Genomic DNA, 17,475 nt, shown 5'->3' with positions numbered 1-17,475 from the left:
TGTTGCCAGGTAAAACGTTGTTGTAGAATTATAACAAAAATTTCTAGTGCATTGGCTAGAAAAAGTCAAGGTTTTTCTTTTCTTACGGAAATTTGAATATTAATTGATTTTCTCTTGTCAAAAGCAGAACAGCTGAAAACTGATGGATTTTGGCTTAAGCGAATGTCAAAAGAAATTAATATTTTGCTAAATGGTTTCATTTTTAACGTGTCATATTTTATACGGAGAAGTCTTTAGTCATAAAAGAAAAAAAAAATTTTTACATAAAAGTAACCAGAATGATATTTTTCTGTTTAAAAAGTTGATAAAGTAATTTTGGTGAGTTTTAATGTTGCAGCGTATTTATGATGAAATATTGGTAAATGCAGTACTGCCTTTTTGCTTAAGAATAGTATTTCTTATTCTCTTGGCTTTTAATCCATTTCTTATGTTTTCTGAACCCATCCAATATGGTTGTTTTGTTTTTTCCTAAGACAAGTTTTCAGATGAATGAGGGCACATTAGCATGGATGGGACCTCATCCTTGATGAGATGATAAACTAAAGTGTGTATTAATTCACTTCTTTCTGGTACTTCAATCAAAATGTCGCAGTGACAAAAATAACAAACTTTTCATGAAGCTATAGAATTTTTAGATTATAAAGTATACTAAGATTTGTTTTGAAAAGAGTTGTGTCTGACGCAAAATGGAAAATTTTTACATCTGGAACAGCAAAAAACATATTAATTTTCCCAAAGAACTTGAGAAATTTGGGAATGAGGTTGATGAACATGAGTAATGTCTGAAGATACAAGGGTCCTGTAGAACCATAGAATCGCGCACACACACAAGGCTGGAAAGGACCCTTGAAGTCCAGATAGTGAACTTCCCTTCTTAAAAAAAGGGCTAACTTGGTTGATTCTGGTACTAAGCCCCAGTGGTTGTGATTTTCAGTAGATCCCTGCTTTCACAAAAAAACCATTTCCTGCTCATAAAAACAAACAAACAAAAACCCACGATGTCTTCTGTAAAATCCATTAGTCTAACTTTTTTCTGGATTGACCCACTGCTCTGACATGCTTAAGTAAAAAGGTCATTTTTTGTGTCCAAAAGATTCAATATTTAACCAAATCTTGTAGACCACAAAGAAGTGAATTTACCCAGAGTTTTGGGGTTTTTTAGCATATTATTGTAGTAGATATGATTATGTACAAATGTGCACTCCAGAGCAAATATTTTCCTTACCAAAGATACATGCAGAGACGTAAAGCAAAATTCAGTGGCTGTGGAAATATGTCTGTCAAATTAAAAAAGCTATTTTTCTTTTTCACTAATATATTAGATTAACACTGGTCAAGCAGATGGGACTCCTGGACTTGACCTTAATGTAGCTGAAGCATGGGAGCTGGGATACACAGGAAAGGGAGTAACCATAGGAATTATGGACGATGGTGAGTGAAGACTGAGTGCTAATTTAATATTTTAAAGTCACTTTTTCCATGTAATCGGAAAAAAAAAAAAAAAAAAAAAAAAGATTAAAAAGCAGTAATAGATTGCTTGTAGTGGTGAGACTACCAGCCTCTGTAAGGACTTTGAGATCTTCAGGGAAAATATGTTATAAAGTCTTCAGTAGGGATACCGAAGCATGGATATCCAAACATTAAAATTAGTTTGCAATTATCACTCGGGTATCTTCCAGGGCACACCATAATGGCCATTAAGCCAAAGGAAAGACTCCCCTTGACTTCTGTAGGCGCTGACTGGGGGCTGTAATTGCTGTGCAAAAAGTACTTAAGAAAACGATTTCTGGGTTATGTTATTCTCAAAGTCATACTTGACAGCTGAAATAATTAAACACTTTCATGCTGAATGTCCATAAAGACCTGCATATTAAAATATTACTAATTTGAGGCTAAGTTCAGGGAAGATGAAGATAAAAGGTACAGTTGAAGTCACAGCTGTTATACCCACGAGTTCCTTGCTGAAGTACAGGAATTCTATGCAGTCTCTCAGTGCTTTTCTTTGGGCTAAATTTTTAATGTTTCCCTTTTATGGTGACTGAATAATATTAAAACTAAATAAGATATCTGGATCCACATATGAGATTTGTCCTTACTTTGGTTCCTCATCTGCTTACTCCTAAGACAAGGTTTTTGTGGAAGTAAGAAAGAAGCCTCAGACATCTGTATATTGATTTCACTGATCCCACAGAGGCAGGACTTTGCTTTCAGAATAGCTAGGCATGACTGTGATGGGCATGACAACAAAATCTTTGAACTTCAGGTCAAATAAAGCTATTGGCCTGTCAGATACAGCTTTTAGACAGGGAGGTAATTTGGCTTATATTCACTTCCAGTAAGTCTGGAAGAGAGCACCCAAATAACATGGTTCTTCATTGAAACTTTTATTGCTCATCTACCATTTGCAGCATCATCATAATTTTCCTGTGGTTGCAAAGGAATCTTGTTTTGTTCTGTGATCATTAGAAGATCTTTTGAAACTCTTAACCTTTGGTTTCTGTTCTGTCATTATGTTATTGCAGGAATTGACTATCTGCATCCTGACCTTGCATCAAATTATGTAAGTACATGCTGACTTTTTCTGTAAAATGTGGGTTTTCTTATAGTCTCTCTGCTACAATAGATAGAGTTTTAAACTAGATTGTAAGGAGGAATGTGCAACACCAGGCTAGTCAGTGATGAGCAAGGGGATGGCACGCCAAAGCTCAAGGAGCTCTGTGTGGCAGTGACATTCTTCAGATTGCACCATGAGGTGATGGACACAATGAACCACACTCGAAGTGGTTCTACACTAATGCATGCAGCATGAGGAAAAAGCAAGATGAACTAGAAGCCTTGGCCCAGTCCCAGGGATATGGTATCATTGGCATAAGTGAAACCCGGTGGGATGAGCTCACATGGGGTTATGTCAGACTGGTGACCAGTCACAAGCAGAGTTCCACAGAGATCCATCTTAGGGCCAGTACTCTTTAAGATCTTCATAAATAGACACAGGACTTGATGGAATACTAAGCAACTTTACCAATGACACACAATTGGGTGGAGCTATTGACACTCTCAAGGGCGGAGAGGCCCTGCAGAGGGATCTGGAAAAATTGGAGAACTGGGTCATCACCAACTGCATGAAGTTCAACATGGGTAAGTGCCAGATTTTGCACCTGGGACACGACAACCCTGGCTGTACATACAGACTGGGGGACGAGAGGCTGGAAAGCAGCCCCGTGGAGAGGCATCTGGTGGTTCTGGTTGACAGCAAGTTCAACGTGAGCCAACAGTGTGTCCTGGCAGCCAAGAGAGACCCATGTCCTGGGGTGCATCACGCCCAGCATCGCCAGCCGAGTGAGGGAGGTGATTGTCCCGCTCTGCTCTGCGGCCTCACCTGGAGCACTGTGTGCAGCTCTGGGTGCCACAGGATAAAAAGGATATGAAGCTACTGGAGAGTGTCCAGAGGAGGCCACGAAGTTGGTGAAGGGTTTAGAGGGGAAGCCGTATGAGGAGCAGCTTGGTTTGTTCAGCTTGAAGGAGACCGAGGGGAGAGCCCATGGCAGCTACAGCTTCCTCACAAAGGGAAGAGGGAAGGGTAGGAGCCAATCTCTTCTCTCTGGTGACCAATGACAGAACCCGAGGGAACAGCAGGAAGATGTGCCAGGGAAGGTTCAGGTTGGACATTAGGAAAAGGTTCTTCAACCAGAGGGTGGTGGAGCACTGGAACAGGCTCCCCAGGGAGGTGTCATGGCCCCAAGCCTGACAGTGTTCAGGAAGAGACTGGACAACACCCTCAGACACATGGTGTGAACTGTGGGGTTGTCCTGTGCAGGGACAGGAGTTGGACTTGATGATCCTTGTGGGTCTCTTCCAACTCAGGGCATTCTATGATTCTGATATTTAAAATAAAGAATGGAACACAGTACAGCTGAACCGCTGATCTTACAGATGATAGATTTCACATTGACACAACCAGCCTACAAATGAGACTGCCCATGCAAGGAATGAAAAGGTGACAGGGCTCTTTGTGGAGGAATGACAGTGCTGCCTCATATTAAATAAGCTGCAGTTTGCAATATTGGATTTAGGACAGAAATGAGTAACCTGGGAATTGGCTCTAAATCCTGCTATTAAGATGCAGAATGCACCTGTCACTTGGAGGGCCATGGAACTGTGGGCTGTGGCAAGACACGTATTAGCCTTTGAAACCTCCAGGAACAGCTTAATTCCTTGATAACAGGTGATTTGATCCAGTGCTTCAAAGCATGTGCAGGGCAGATTGTGTATTCTTGTCACACGCTGTGACGATTGATTGTTCTTCAAACCTGCCTCAGGCTTCAGACCTTCAGACTAGAGGATTTTTTATCTTCCTTAATTCTTCCAGGTGCTCCCCGACACCCCGTTGACACTAGCACTCCTATTTCCAGGCGCCTACAAGGGCTCCCAGCACCATGGGCTGTAGGTTGCCTTTGTGGGACACTACTCTCGCACCATGCATGTGGCAGCCCATTGGGTAATGGGTGTCAAGAAGCTCTGGCTCCTTCCTGGGGGTGGTTTGCAGGGTGTCTGCTTTAGGTCTTGCTATTCTCCTGCAGTCAGTGGCTTCCCGAGGGAAGCCCAGGCTTCTTCAGCTGAGCACTTGCAATGAAGTGAAAAGAACAAGTGGAAATGTTGGTAAAAGCATGAGACGAGAAAGACCAAGACAATTATTTTTACATATTTTCAATTTTGAAAATATTAACACACAGGATGAAAACCTATTTGTTGTAGCAAGTAGCAAAACACCTTTGGTAGAGAATAAATTGATATAGAAGGGGTTGACTTTGGACAAGGAATTTGGGAAGTAGCTGACCAGAGAGGTAAAGTGCAGGATAGCCAGTTTCACTCCTTATTAACTGGCTTAATAAATTGATAGGAGATAATTAAACTCTGTGCCCTAGCTGGAAAGCTTTCACCCAAGAGTAATAACGCAGTAGGATCTTGCCATGAACAGAGATAGGCTTTTTTCTTTGCAGGAACTGTGCTTTTTGTATAGGTTTTAGCATATGATCTGGGGACAACACATGCTCTTTACTCATTTTTCAGCAGCAGGCGTGGACAAAGTATGTGGGAATATTCTGGTTCTAAAAACGATGTTTCAAATAAACAAACAAAAAGTCTGTACAACATATCTGATAAAATGTCCAACAAGAACAGCTCTGTTGCTAACAGTGGACCTAGGATCATGCACAGAAACCAAAACCAGATTTCTCAGTAATACAGTGTTTTCTCTTTTAATTCCAAAAATGTTTTGTTTGATGGACAAATATTTGTCAGGCTTGGCAGAAATGTATTGGCTTTAGACTGGCAACAGTGAGTACTCTGGAAATTAATGGAAAATGACAGAGAATGACAATGCACAGACATGATGCTAGAAATCAGAAAATAGTGGAGCTGGATAGAACTCCCAGAGTTAAAGAAAGAAATATTGGGATGAGAATTGGAGAAGAAAAGCTGTCTGGGCATGGGCACAACAAACCTTTAATGGCAGTCATGAAAGACTTGTGAGGAGACTGATCTTGAGATGACAGTCTTGGGAAGGTTTGTGTAGGAATGAGTTTGGCCAAGCAAGCAGCAGTAGTGGAGCAATGATGAGGCTGCAGAGGGACAAAAGAAGATTGTCTGGCCAATGCAAACTGCGGAATTAGGCCTGGCTAGTGCAGGGCAGATCAATAGCCAGACACAGGGGAGATAAGACTGAGGAACGAGTGGCTGGTAAGACAGTCATTAAAGGAGCAGCAGAAACCCCATCTGAAAGATCACAGTCTTAAAGGAGATACCACCCCAATGCTTTTAATAAGTAAATACAAAAATATGAGCCATCACATGAAATCTGTGGTTCTAGGCAGTCACAGCACTCGATAAAAAAACAACCAAACACGAAGTTTGTATAGTTCATCTTTTTCACGTAAGGTTCACTTTTAGTTCTATGCTGGAATATACCAGAGGACACAGGGAGGAAACATGCTGACAGATGAGCACCCTGTATGCAAGGTAACCAGTAAAAGGTGCTGGTACCTCCTCGTGCAGAGCTGGCTGCGGTCGCCGTGTCTGAGAGGCGGCTGGCTGAAGGGCAAGGTCAACTCCTGCTCCTGCTGCTCAAATCTGCCTTCTCCTCCCTCGCCTGAGCGGTCGCGGAGCTCGGTTCAGCTGCACTTGATCCCTCCTGCTCTCACCGCAAAGCTGCAACGGCTGCCGTGAGTCCTTGAAGATCTTGATCTGACAGCATCTGCTGTGTCTCAGAAACCACAGGGGCCTTTTTTCCCAATAGGTAGTAATTTGGGCATGAACTAAAGGCAAAGACTTAAATTCAGCTGAAGGAGGATCAGTTGAGATGTAAAAATGCAATGAAACAAGTCTTAAGGAACGAGTTGTTAACTCGTTTCAGGCTGACATAGCATTTGTGGTCACTTTTGTACAGTTCCTATACCACATGTTTGGTGTTTCACAACATTTGCACTTTCGGGTAGGTTTCTCTTAAGTTAGATTGTTTATTTTTAGGAAATTAAAAGCCTACAGCTTATTTTTCTCACGTCTGCAAATGCCTACATACACTGGCAATGTCAGTACATCTTGCTTGGAAAATGGGGAGCGGTTAGAAAGTCTCCCAAAGGTGGTGGTTTTGGCACTTGAACATTTCCAAGTATAAAAACTTGGCCTTGGTTACTCAGTTTAATTTGGCTTTTATGTTTTTGACTTGCTGGTTTTCTTGCTTGAATAGTTTAATTGGGGTTAGCACTTAGACAAAATGGAGAGTCAGGGAAAAGAAACAGCTTTTTAAAGAAAAAAAAATTGTTTCCTAAAAATTGCTGAACTATGACCTGTCATATGGAGTGCACTTCTATCCATATTTTCCTTTGCAGTTTCTGAGCTTCACTGCTTGAATCATCCATTTCTCTTTTTAAAGCACTTTATATAAATGGAAAGGAGTATGCCTGCTCCCAGCTTGCTGTGCAGTATAGCTACTTGCTTTTCTGCAACTGGTGGGTTATGGCAAAGCTGAAATTTTCACTTCTGCACTGTGAATGCAGAGGGACTCATTGTCAAATGATCAATATTTTCTTCTGAGCATTGGAAACCCTGCAGAGGTTCAGCCTCAGGAAATTGGGGTTTTTTTCCCCACAAAGAGAACCCTTCATTATGAACTGATAATTAAAAAGCTGAAGCCTAACGTACTCTGTGGTTTTCTTTCAACTCAGACTGTACATACAAAGCCAGCAATTTTCAGTGCTGACTTCTCCAAGATACAGCATCTGAGCGAGAAAGAAAAATGAAATAACAAGGGCTGCATGTTAGACATGTCTAATAAAAGAAAAGAACAGCAGCTGTGGGGAGTGTGTGTTACAAATTTCAGCAGATTGTTTTAAGGAAAAAACTTAGAGAGCAAATGGAGATTTGTTTTGCCATGTACAAAAACATAAGCTGATCTCTCTCATATCAGTTTGTATTGCAGGACTTTTATACTTGGCCGGCGTCTGCTGGTGAAGGTCAGCGTAGCTACATTATCCCACTTACAGCAGCAGGGAGCTGATCGTCTCACGTTAAGTGGGTTTGCTCCTGATTAGCAGTAGTGACAAAAATCAGGATCCCACCAAGAGACTTGGGCCAGGAGTAAAAACCTGTTGGTTTCAGTGTCTGGACTCTGCCTGAAGCAGAAAGCTGGGGAGGGAGAACGAACAAGACATTTACTGTAGCAAAACTGGAGGTGACTGTCTGAATAGGTAACTTTTTTACCAAGTACTGTAAAATGAGAATCATGCAGAAATTCTTAGTAATACTACCAGATAGTAATGTAACATATTCAGATAAGAAATATTTTGGAATCTGTGGAATTACACAGATGTAACGTGCACAAACATGCATTCATCCTCGCAGCACTTCATTGCTGTCCTACCCCTAACTTTTCTTCTCTGTGAAGTGTCTTTATGATACAACCTTATGTTCCATCTTCCAAGGTCCTTAGCAGCTGTCAGTCAAGTTGTACGCAAGGAAGGACTTGCTGAGCAAAAATCCCATATGGAAGGAATGAGGGAAGACTTTCTGGAGTTACCCTGGGGTTAATTGAAGTTTTCTATCATCTGTCGTTTCTTATTCAAATGTGAACAACATGTGGTCTTACCTGTCTTCTCTTTCCACTTTGGCATCATCTCGAAACAAAAAGCAGTCTCTCCCTCACAACGTTTGGTTACTTGTCACCAGTTAATGTGATAACAGCTCCACCCGCCTTGCTGGAGCATATTTTTGGAATAATTATCTTATCACATAAGCAATGAAGCAGGGAGATGTTCTACTTCTGTTACGAACTGCGATTTCCATTGTTGGCTAGAGAAACAAAACCATCATTGAATAATCTTTACAGCCACAAAAAAAAAAAGAAATAGTACAGGCAATAAATTATACACTGCAACATGTGCAGTGAAGCTTAGCAACAGCATAAAGGATCCTCTTTCTTTTAGAAAGTTTGCGTTTCCTTCATTAGTCTGAACTTCTGGGTGTGCCCTGGCCTCCCTCCATGCTACCAAAAAGGCCTGCAAATTGTTCTGGAGGCAGAGAGCCTGATCTCAGTGATTCACTAGTATAAATCATCAGTATCTCCACTAAAATCACTGGGGCTTAACTGCAGGGTTTTCTAAGTTGACAGAGCTCCATTGACATCTATCAAACCATGCTCCAGGGTGTTTCAAAGGGATAGTGATTTCAAATTGGGTCCATCTTTTTGAAACACCCTGTACTTTGACCCTGATGATCTGCCCCACAAAAATCCCAGCTGAAGTAATTGCCCAAGTCAAATAGAGTTCACCTGTAACTGGTGGCCCTTCCAAGACAGAAGTTTGTTGGAAACCCTCTGAAGACCTTGAAAAGCTCCCAGGGTCTTTGCACTGTCCTTAATATCAGCCCAGGGGATCCACAGGGAACGTAAAGCTAAACCATAACAGAGTCGGGCTCATCCTTGCCTGGCGTCAGCAAATGATTTCAGCTCACTTTATTAGATCCGATTCCGATGGCATGATTTTGAGGAGACTGAGACAGCTACGCTGCCATTTTCTACTGCATTTCAAAGGGTTATTGAGCACATGCACTAGACATTTAATGTCAATAAAAGCTTTAGTGCTAATACATCAAAGGTATTTTATGGGCAAACTCTGCATGCTGGCCACCGATGCTAGTACCTGTTTTTAATTGCAATATTGAAATAACACAGATTTAAAACAAGGGATGAAATAAACTGTTTCAGATGGGTTTACACTAATTGGATTTTAGATTGTTTGGTTTGGGGATTTTTGGTGTCGCTTTGGGGTTGGGTTTTTTGCTAATAGGTTTTCTAAAATAAACACTAACAACAATTAAAAATTATCAACCAAAGCCTGGGATAAATTCACAAACCTCCTTCTACTAAGACTGAAAATCTGGTAAGCACACTGTTTGATGGATGCTGTTGAAGTAGATTGTGGCAGAAATTTCATCAAGAAATTGTTGAGACAAAATGAAACCTCTTTTTTGCCAGGATAGAAAGATGGATCGGGTGTTTAAATGCCAGGCTGACTGATGCCTTAGCAACCAAAACGGATGGCCTTCTCCTGGGCTGTTTATGCTGCTCAGATGGCTTCTGGCAGCTAGGAGGCTGGTTTTATCATTTAGAAGATGATCATTCAAGACATGCAAGACAATGAAGTTTCACTGGCATAAATTAGAAGTTACTGGGAAGAGAATGAAGTTATCTGTCTGGGACTTGGCTATTTTTTTCTGTCGTTCTGTGCAGGATCAGCTTCTGGGCTCATCTCTCCGTTATGTGCAATCTGTTTTTTTCTCTGAACATAGGAAAGGCTGAAAAAGAGATGATGCCGCCTCTGATAAGATTAGCCAGGCAAATGAGGTTCTCTGTGTACTTGGAAGGCTGTGCTGGTTTCACCACGTACAGAAAATGCTTCACATCTTACAAAACATATTGGGGTCCTGCAAACGGTCTTCTCCTCCTCCCCTGTTCCTGCCAGTTACTGGTTTTGCAGGTACTTGTTACAGTGGAGCTCATGTGCTGCAGTTTAGATCAGATTATTGTATAGCTCCTCTGCCTTATGGTGACTTAATATGAGCACTGCTAACAGGAGAGAGAGACCATGGTGCGATGTGAAGGACATGTCCGTGTCTTTTTACTTCATGAAAGATTAAAATGTTTTCAATCATAGGTGTTATCAAAGCTTTCTAGCTTTCAACTCAATTAAAAACGTGGTACGGCAAAAAGAATTTGAAGGCTGTTTCTCCTCTGGATCACTTCAGATGGCCCAGGTGTGTAGAAAGAGGCTTTTTCTTGCAAAGAAGGCTGCAACTAGTGAAGGAGGTAGTATTGCCTTAAGCAGATGTGATTTGTGTCACATACAGAGCTGTATTTGCAGATGAACACTGGATTTCTCCTGCTGAAGGATGTTAACTGCCTTGCTAAAACCCATTATGAGAGATCTGGGCCCTGAATGCTCAGCAAGTTCTGGGCCTTGGTGCTCAGCACCATCTATACAGCTGGAGCTGACATTGTTCCACTGTTGTTGGCCTCTTCAGGGGGATGCACTGATTTACGCTGGCTATAAAATATCCTCAAAGTACAGTTCCTTTGGAATTGGAAAGTTACTAATGTAGTTGCATTTGCCTGAGATTATTTTCAGAGCAATGGATGTTGCAAAAGATTTCCAGCTTTATTCCACATTAGAACCACCTGAAAGGAAAAATCTTCAAGATAAATGCACTCCTGATGTGCAAGCAATGTGAGATAGTGCCAAAGACACTTGCTGTGCAAGCTAAAGACCACACGTTGTCCGCAGCATTTATTTTTCTCTATAATCAATGTACTTAATTAATCAGCTGCACACTGAGAAAGTGCAAGGTGGCTAATCACTTTAATCATTAAGCGGTGGTGTTAATTTTCACTTAAGGCATCATCCATGGAAGGTAAATTAAGATTGTTGAAATGAGAAATGCACGGGGTGGAAGAGAGCAGATAAGGATGTATTTGCATCAGTTCTACATGGTGCTTTGGAAATTGGCTTATGCCTCTCCCCAGGGCATCTCCAAGCAAGTTTTTGGAAATATTTTCTTCTTCTATTTGGACAAGAAAAGTCGAGAAATGTTATTAGTCCTCACTCTTTGCCAGAGAAGGGACCTGGTATTGCTTTGTGTTGGTGTTTTATTACCTCCCTTTCTGCAGACCAATTAGCTTTTGGAATTGGCTAGAAGTCTTCCATTAGAACAATATTTTGCTATAAAAGATGAGTGTTTTAGAAAATCAAAGCGTCTGTGGGAAGATAAAAGTGAAATATTTCTATTTTTGATCAGTTCAACCTCATTTAAAATATTTGACTTTTAGAACACACTGAATTAAAATGGCAGCAACAAAATCCCACTCTGGTGCATGGTCCACTTGGGAGAACAGGGTCAGATACTTGGTCCCCTGGAGGCAGTGCACACCATCTAATTTTAAAGCCGGTTTCAACAAAATCAAATAAAGAGCTTCTGTTTCCCCAAAGTCAAAATGCCACATTTTGGATTGTAAAAGGCAAACCGGTTTTTGAGTATTTTTCTATTTGGAAGATTATTTCTTTTTTCTATTTTTCATTTTAACTGCTCGTACTGTTTAAGACACTAACCAATGTTGAAATCCCTGAATATCCATCAGCATTGAAATGGAAGTTAACTATGAAATAAATGCTGTAGTTACATTTTGGCTACCCAGGGTATCCCCAGGGAAGCCTGAATTAGATGGTGCCTGTGGGGAGCACAAATCCTCATCAAAATTTGACAGGTGTTAGGGAGAGACTTTCAGGCCCGCCGATGATTTTTTGGCAGTCTGAAACCCACTGTTAACTAGTGGGTATGCAACTGGTTTTAATAGGAGTTTTGGCCAAGCCTTTGGGTAAGCTAGACTGGCAGAAGAGGGGAGCAAGGAGGCACAAGGAGTCCACTTTTTTCTGCAAAACCGTAATGGCCTAAATACAGTAGGTAAAGATGCAAATGATCTCCAATGCTTTGACCACCTCTCCTTCACTATGCCTGTAAATTAATTTGGTTCATTTGAAGTTAATTCCTTTTTTTCTATCCTGGCACTTCATCTTCATATAGGTGTTTGCTTTGCATTGTTTGATTTTTGTTGTATGCATTGATGTTCTTCATGTTAATATTTTACTTCTCAGTAGCTATGTGGGTGGTTAAGATATTTTTAAATGCCTGCCCTATTTCAGATTGCTTTGATTTAAATATAATGGTCTTCATTTCTGTTGCGTTCCCAACAGAAGCAGTAAGCATAATGAACATCTTTTACAGGGGAACAGAATAGCAGTGCACAATGTCTAATAAAATGTTGGCCTCATTGAAATCACTGGTATTTTTTCGATTAAGTTCAGAGCAATGAGAAATTTGGCAATCATATAAATAACAGGTTTATAATGTTTGTTCTACTGTGTATTCCTTTTATTTTAATCACCACAGTAACAGGTATAGGCTTCATAGCTTCAATTGAGCAAATGAGCTGTGGAAACATGACTGCCTGGGATAACATGGAATCACAGAATCATTTTGGTTACATGTTTTACTGTAGAGAGGACCTTGTATTTGATGAAACTTTGACCACTTCCAGTGTTGTGGAGCTGTTTGCTGAAAGTTAAATAGGTACGGTAGCGAATACCTCAGTCACGCATTCCCTGTGCTGTCCTTGCTCATAAGCCTTGAAGTAGATTGGGAATTGTTGGAAATGTTCTGCAGGCAGGTTGTGGTCTGGATTTTATGAAACGAGGTCAATCTCTCTTCCAGTATGTACCAAGGAGAGCACAAAGGCTGTGCCGTGTTCAAGAAGTTAATAATTTCAACGCCAGCACATGTTCTTTAGAATCCTCCTGGGAAACTGAATCACTTTAATTCAGTGGTGCTTAACTCAGCTGCAGAATTAGTGAACAGTGATACCATGTCTGACTGATGGAATGGTGAATCTTTCAGTCAGCTGATGATGTCTAGGACATTTCTTAAATTTACGTATCCAGTAAATTACTATGAAAATACTAGCTGTGTTCAAAGATACTGATCTTTAAGAGAAGAACCTGGAATGATCATGTACTGTTTAAAATCATGAACACCTGCAAAATACAGCATGTGTGGATTTACATGAGAATGTCTGTTCTGAAGGTCCCGCTTTCTCTCCCTGAAATTTCGGATTTAGTTGTCCGTTGTTTTTGCTGATTCCAGATGGAATAAGCGATGCCAACTTTTTAATTAATGCAAAAGCACATAAATTGGTCCATTAAAATCCCTGAGAACACAGCATGTCTTGACATATATTAGTCACATCGTTAATACTCCTCTGGGATGCTCTCACACTATTCTAATGAGGTCAGCATGCAACTGGAATAAAAGAGCATAGATCTTCAAGATCTTTTAACTCTAAGGCATGTAAATCAACCTGTATTTGCTTTTTGTGACAAAAGAAATGTAGATAATAGTTTGCATTACGTTTTTTGACTCTCTTCTCTGGAATGTTCACCTCTTTTTGATTCACCTACAATGTCACTTTTATGTGTACATTCATCATCTTCCATATTTGTGCAACTTAGGTGAAACGCATGTGTAGCAGTTGTTAACGTTCTCTTGTCAGCTGAGAAACCTTTCAGAAGAAGAAAAATACCCAACCACCTTTCTGTCTCATCTGTTCTTACTTTCAGTTCCTCTGTATCACCAGAATAGCTCTCCCTGTCCTCTCCTCTCCATAACCACCACAGACCAGGTCTGTCTGTTGTTGCCAGCTCCCCAAACCATCTAATTCACTTTGATTTCCCTCTTTGCAAAGCTGCCATTTGCCTGTTTCGTAACAACAGGATTGGTGTAACCCGTTTGAGTGGTCATCATCCTTAATATCCTGCCAAGTTTGTTTTATGAGCGCCATTATAACCGTGTGCTCAGTATCCCTGCACTTTGCTGTAAGCATTGCTGATCATTGATCCACTTTTAGTGACTCTGACTGCGACGCCTTTGCGGTTGCAGAGAGTGATGTGGGTGCTGCTGCCTGCAAAGCACTCACAGCAGCAGGGAAGTGTTTGCTTTCCCAGCTCAGGTGGCGACTTTTCACCCAGACGATGTCATAGGATCATTTTAGTCAGAGACCCTCAAGATCATTGAGTCCAACCGTAACCTGACTCTGGCACTAAACCATGTCCCTAAGAGCCTCGTCTATACACCTTTTAAACACCTCCAGGGATGGTGACTCCACCACTTCCCTAGGCAGCCTGTTCCAATGCTTGACAACCCTTTTCTGTGAAGAAACTTTCCTAATATCCAATCTGAACCTCCCCTGGCGCAACTTGAGGCCATTTCCTCTTGTCCTATCCCTTGCTACTTGGCAGAAGAGACCAACCCCCTCCACGCTACACCCTCCTTTCAGGCAGTTGCAGACAGCGATCAGGTCTCCCCTCAGCCTCCTGTTCTCCAGGCTGAGCAGCCCCAGCTCCCTCAGCTGCTCCTCATCACACTTGTGCTTCAGACCCTTCACCAAGTTCATTGCCCTTCTCTGAACTCTCTCCAGCACCTCAGTGTCTTTCTTGCTTCTGTCGTGCTAAACAACTGGGTGTAAATGACTGCGGAGTTTATACTGCAAACTCTGAGGTGTAGGTTTCCTTCCACCGATGGGCAAAATTGTCTTTTATCCATGCCATGATGTGTAAGAAAGAGACCTTTATACTGAATCCTGCCTACTGTGTTTGGTGGGAGATCGCGTGGCAGATTTTGGTGGGCTTTGAGAGGAGCAAGAGCTCCCCTTCTCTTCCAGCTCATCCCACCAAGAGGCTCTAAGTGCTGGCTGCCATCAAAGCTCTGCAAACACAACCTTTGCTGCAGCTCAGCACCCAGCATGTATTTGATGTGCTGATAAACTTCTCAGTTATTTCTTACAGGAACATAACTAAGAATAATGAACCTGAACCTCATTGCTCTGCTGCCAGCTTCATACCTCTATTACTCTCTCAACTTCAGAAGGTCACACTAATATATAAGCAAAGTATCTGAAGGGGGGGAAAAAAATCCACGTGTTGGAAAGAGAATGCGGGCCAGGTCTTTAATAAAATGGAACACTAAAGCTAGATGAGGTGTGCGTTCACAGTATTTTTCAGTAAAATTCAATGTCAGTAAAAAGTCATTGCACTCTTTGTATTTGCTATTAAGATAAAATAATCCAATGGCTCATATATCTCTAGCCACTCAGATGCCAGGTTTTTTTCGTCCCCTCCCCCCGAATTAAAGAAATCAAAGAGTTCATTCCATAGTCTGAAGCTTTAAAGCTTTAAATTGGCTACTTGCCATGAAAATCTTTATCAGTAGCTAGTTACTTATTTTCTTTTATTAATGGTCTTAATAATGTGCCACCCTGTGAACATTCAGTACCTCCTCAGTATGTTGCAGGTATAGCTTAAAGATTCTTGTGCACTTCCTCTGAAAATTAAGGAATGTTTGGCAGTGCACAAATAGGTTTTCTTTTTTTGTGGGTTAACTTGCTTTTGCCTTCAGAGCTCTGGCTCTAAGTAATTAACAACTGGTGACGTGCTTCAGGTTTCCTCCACATCAACCTGGAAATTGCGGAGCAGACTAAGAATGCCAAGAGGTGAATTGTGAAGCAGCCTCTTTATTATAAGCACAAGTTCATTTGGCTGCTTGCTTTTTAATAAAATTGCATGCCTGCCTCAATTTCCTATGGTTTTTCTAGCATCAGGTGAAGATGCAGGGGAGAGGAAATGGAGGATATTTCAATATGCTGGTTTTATTTATAAAGCTTATTAGGAAAAAAAAAATCTCCACTTCTTAAAAATTCTGCCCAGCCTACATTTTCTTTTAGTCTTTTTGATTTTTTTTTTTTTTTGGTCCTGTTTGACTGTACCTCTGATCCAAGCATTAGCAAACAGCCGCAGAGCGTTAGATGGCATTTAGCTGGATGCATCTGGACTTTCGTTTTGTTTACTGGGAAAACGTTCAATGGTCTTGGTGCCTAAGAATGGAATTGATAATTTCTTCTGTTCTTCGAGGCTTGAAAAAGTTAGTGCTTAGATGTACCTGCGTGGTAACATCACTGCTGTACAGCCAGGTGCCTTATCCCCCTGTGAAATAGTTTGTTTCCCTGCAGCCTCCCTTTTTGAAGATGCTCACATGCTGAAGTAGTGTAACTCATGTGGCTTTTCTGGTTTTGTCTGCAAGGGAGATAGGAAAGAAATTAGAGGAGAAAAAGTAAAATAAGAGGTTGTGTGACATTGTAGCGCCAAGTGTTATGTAGAGAAGATAATCAGTTACTTGACAAAGGAAATCTGTCTAATCTACAAAGAGAACACAATGTAAGATGATCTCAGTGATGCAATTTTTCTTTATTACTTTAAAAATAATGCTGCCTTAATGAAGGTAAATATAAATGTTAACAGGAGACCCCACGTCTTTTTCAGCTGCACTTTTTGTTTATTTGTATGTGTTTAAACCTAAGCAGTGGAAAAGGTTTCAGCTTTGCAAAATAAGCAGCTGCATCAGAAGTGAGACAGCGAACGTGTCTTCCGATAAATTCTAATAGCTGGATTATTAGAATCATTACCACTTGTTACCTCAAATAATTCTGCTGGTAGAAATTAAGCAGTAGTCACCTGTTGGTTGTAGTCAGTTTATCCTCTTTTGGCTATAACTCCACTAGTTTTTCTTTTGCCCTAATCCCAGGTACATGTGGAGTGTCAAGGAAATTGAAGTACGAGCTTTTTCAGTGCTACCCACAAAAAGAAGTCACCGTTCCAGTGTGCTCTGTCCATGCTGGTTCTGTGGCCAAGCAGGGCCTCTGGTAAAATAAACAGCTGAAAGCAGAATACTGGGAGGGCTTATGGGCACCGCAGGTATTATTCAGGACCCAGGAGACTTCTCTGCTCCATCTGTTACAAATGATGCTCTGATGTATTATTCGGTGACTGTTTTCAAAAGAAGGATGGCAGAAAAGTGTGCTGCTGTCTTATTCATTATTCAAGATCTGTCTGGTGTTGTCTGGCTGAGTATTTTTACTTTTATGATGTACCTGCAAGAACTGGATGAAAGGCTCATGTTTTTGGAGGGAGATGACAATACTCACCGGCAGTGAATTTGCTCTTTAAGGTTAATATTTTTGAACACAGCCCATACTTTGTGGATATATTCTTGATGTTGACGAGGTCTTGAATTTGCAGCTCTGAATTTGCTGGGTAGTAATACAGAATGTGTAAATTAGTTCATGTAGAGGCAGAGCTATTTAAGAAGCTGCAGTTTTTTCTTCATTTCCATTAAAAAAAAAAAAAAGAAAACACAAACTAAAACAAAATAGAGTGGCGTGCTTCCCATGGCAGAGAGGAGATGGCTTATTGTATGACTGCTGACTTAAAACCAGTGCCTCTGTTTTTCATTGATGACCTTTAAGCCTTATAGCATCCCTCCTAG

The 17,475-nt window shown here is 41.0% G+C and overlaps 1 protein-coding gene across 6 annotated transcripts in view; it reads left to right on the top strand.

The window, feature by feature from the left end:
• Positions 1-17,475, top strand: part of PCSK2 (proprotein convertase subtilisin/kexin type 2) — a 199,910-nt gene that overhangs the window by 146,214 nt on the left and 36,221 nt on the right. For all 6 annotated transcript variants that reach the window (XM_065632887.1, XM_065632885.1, XM_065632886.1 and 3 more), the window contains 2 exons: positions 1,323-1,431; positions 2,523-2,560. In XM_065632887.1, the coding sequence (XP_065488959.1) occupies positions 1,323-1,431; positions 2,523-2,560 (147 nt within the window). The remainder of the gene's footprint in view (positions 1-1,322; positions 1,432-2,522; positions 2,561-17,475) is intronic.

The sequence above is a fragment of the Caloenas nicobarica genome, chromosome 3, assembly GCF_036013445.1.
Source record: "Caloenas nicobarica isolate bCalNic1 chromosome 3, bCalNic1.hap1, whole genome shotgun sequence".
In the NCBI taxonomy this organism is placed as follows: domain Eukaryota; kingdom Metazoa; phylum Chordata; class Aves; order Columbiformes; family Columbidae; genus Caloenas; species Caloenas nicobarica.
This window is presented reverse-complemented; position numbering and strand designations above follow the sequence as displayed.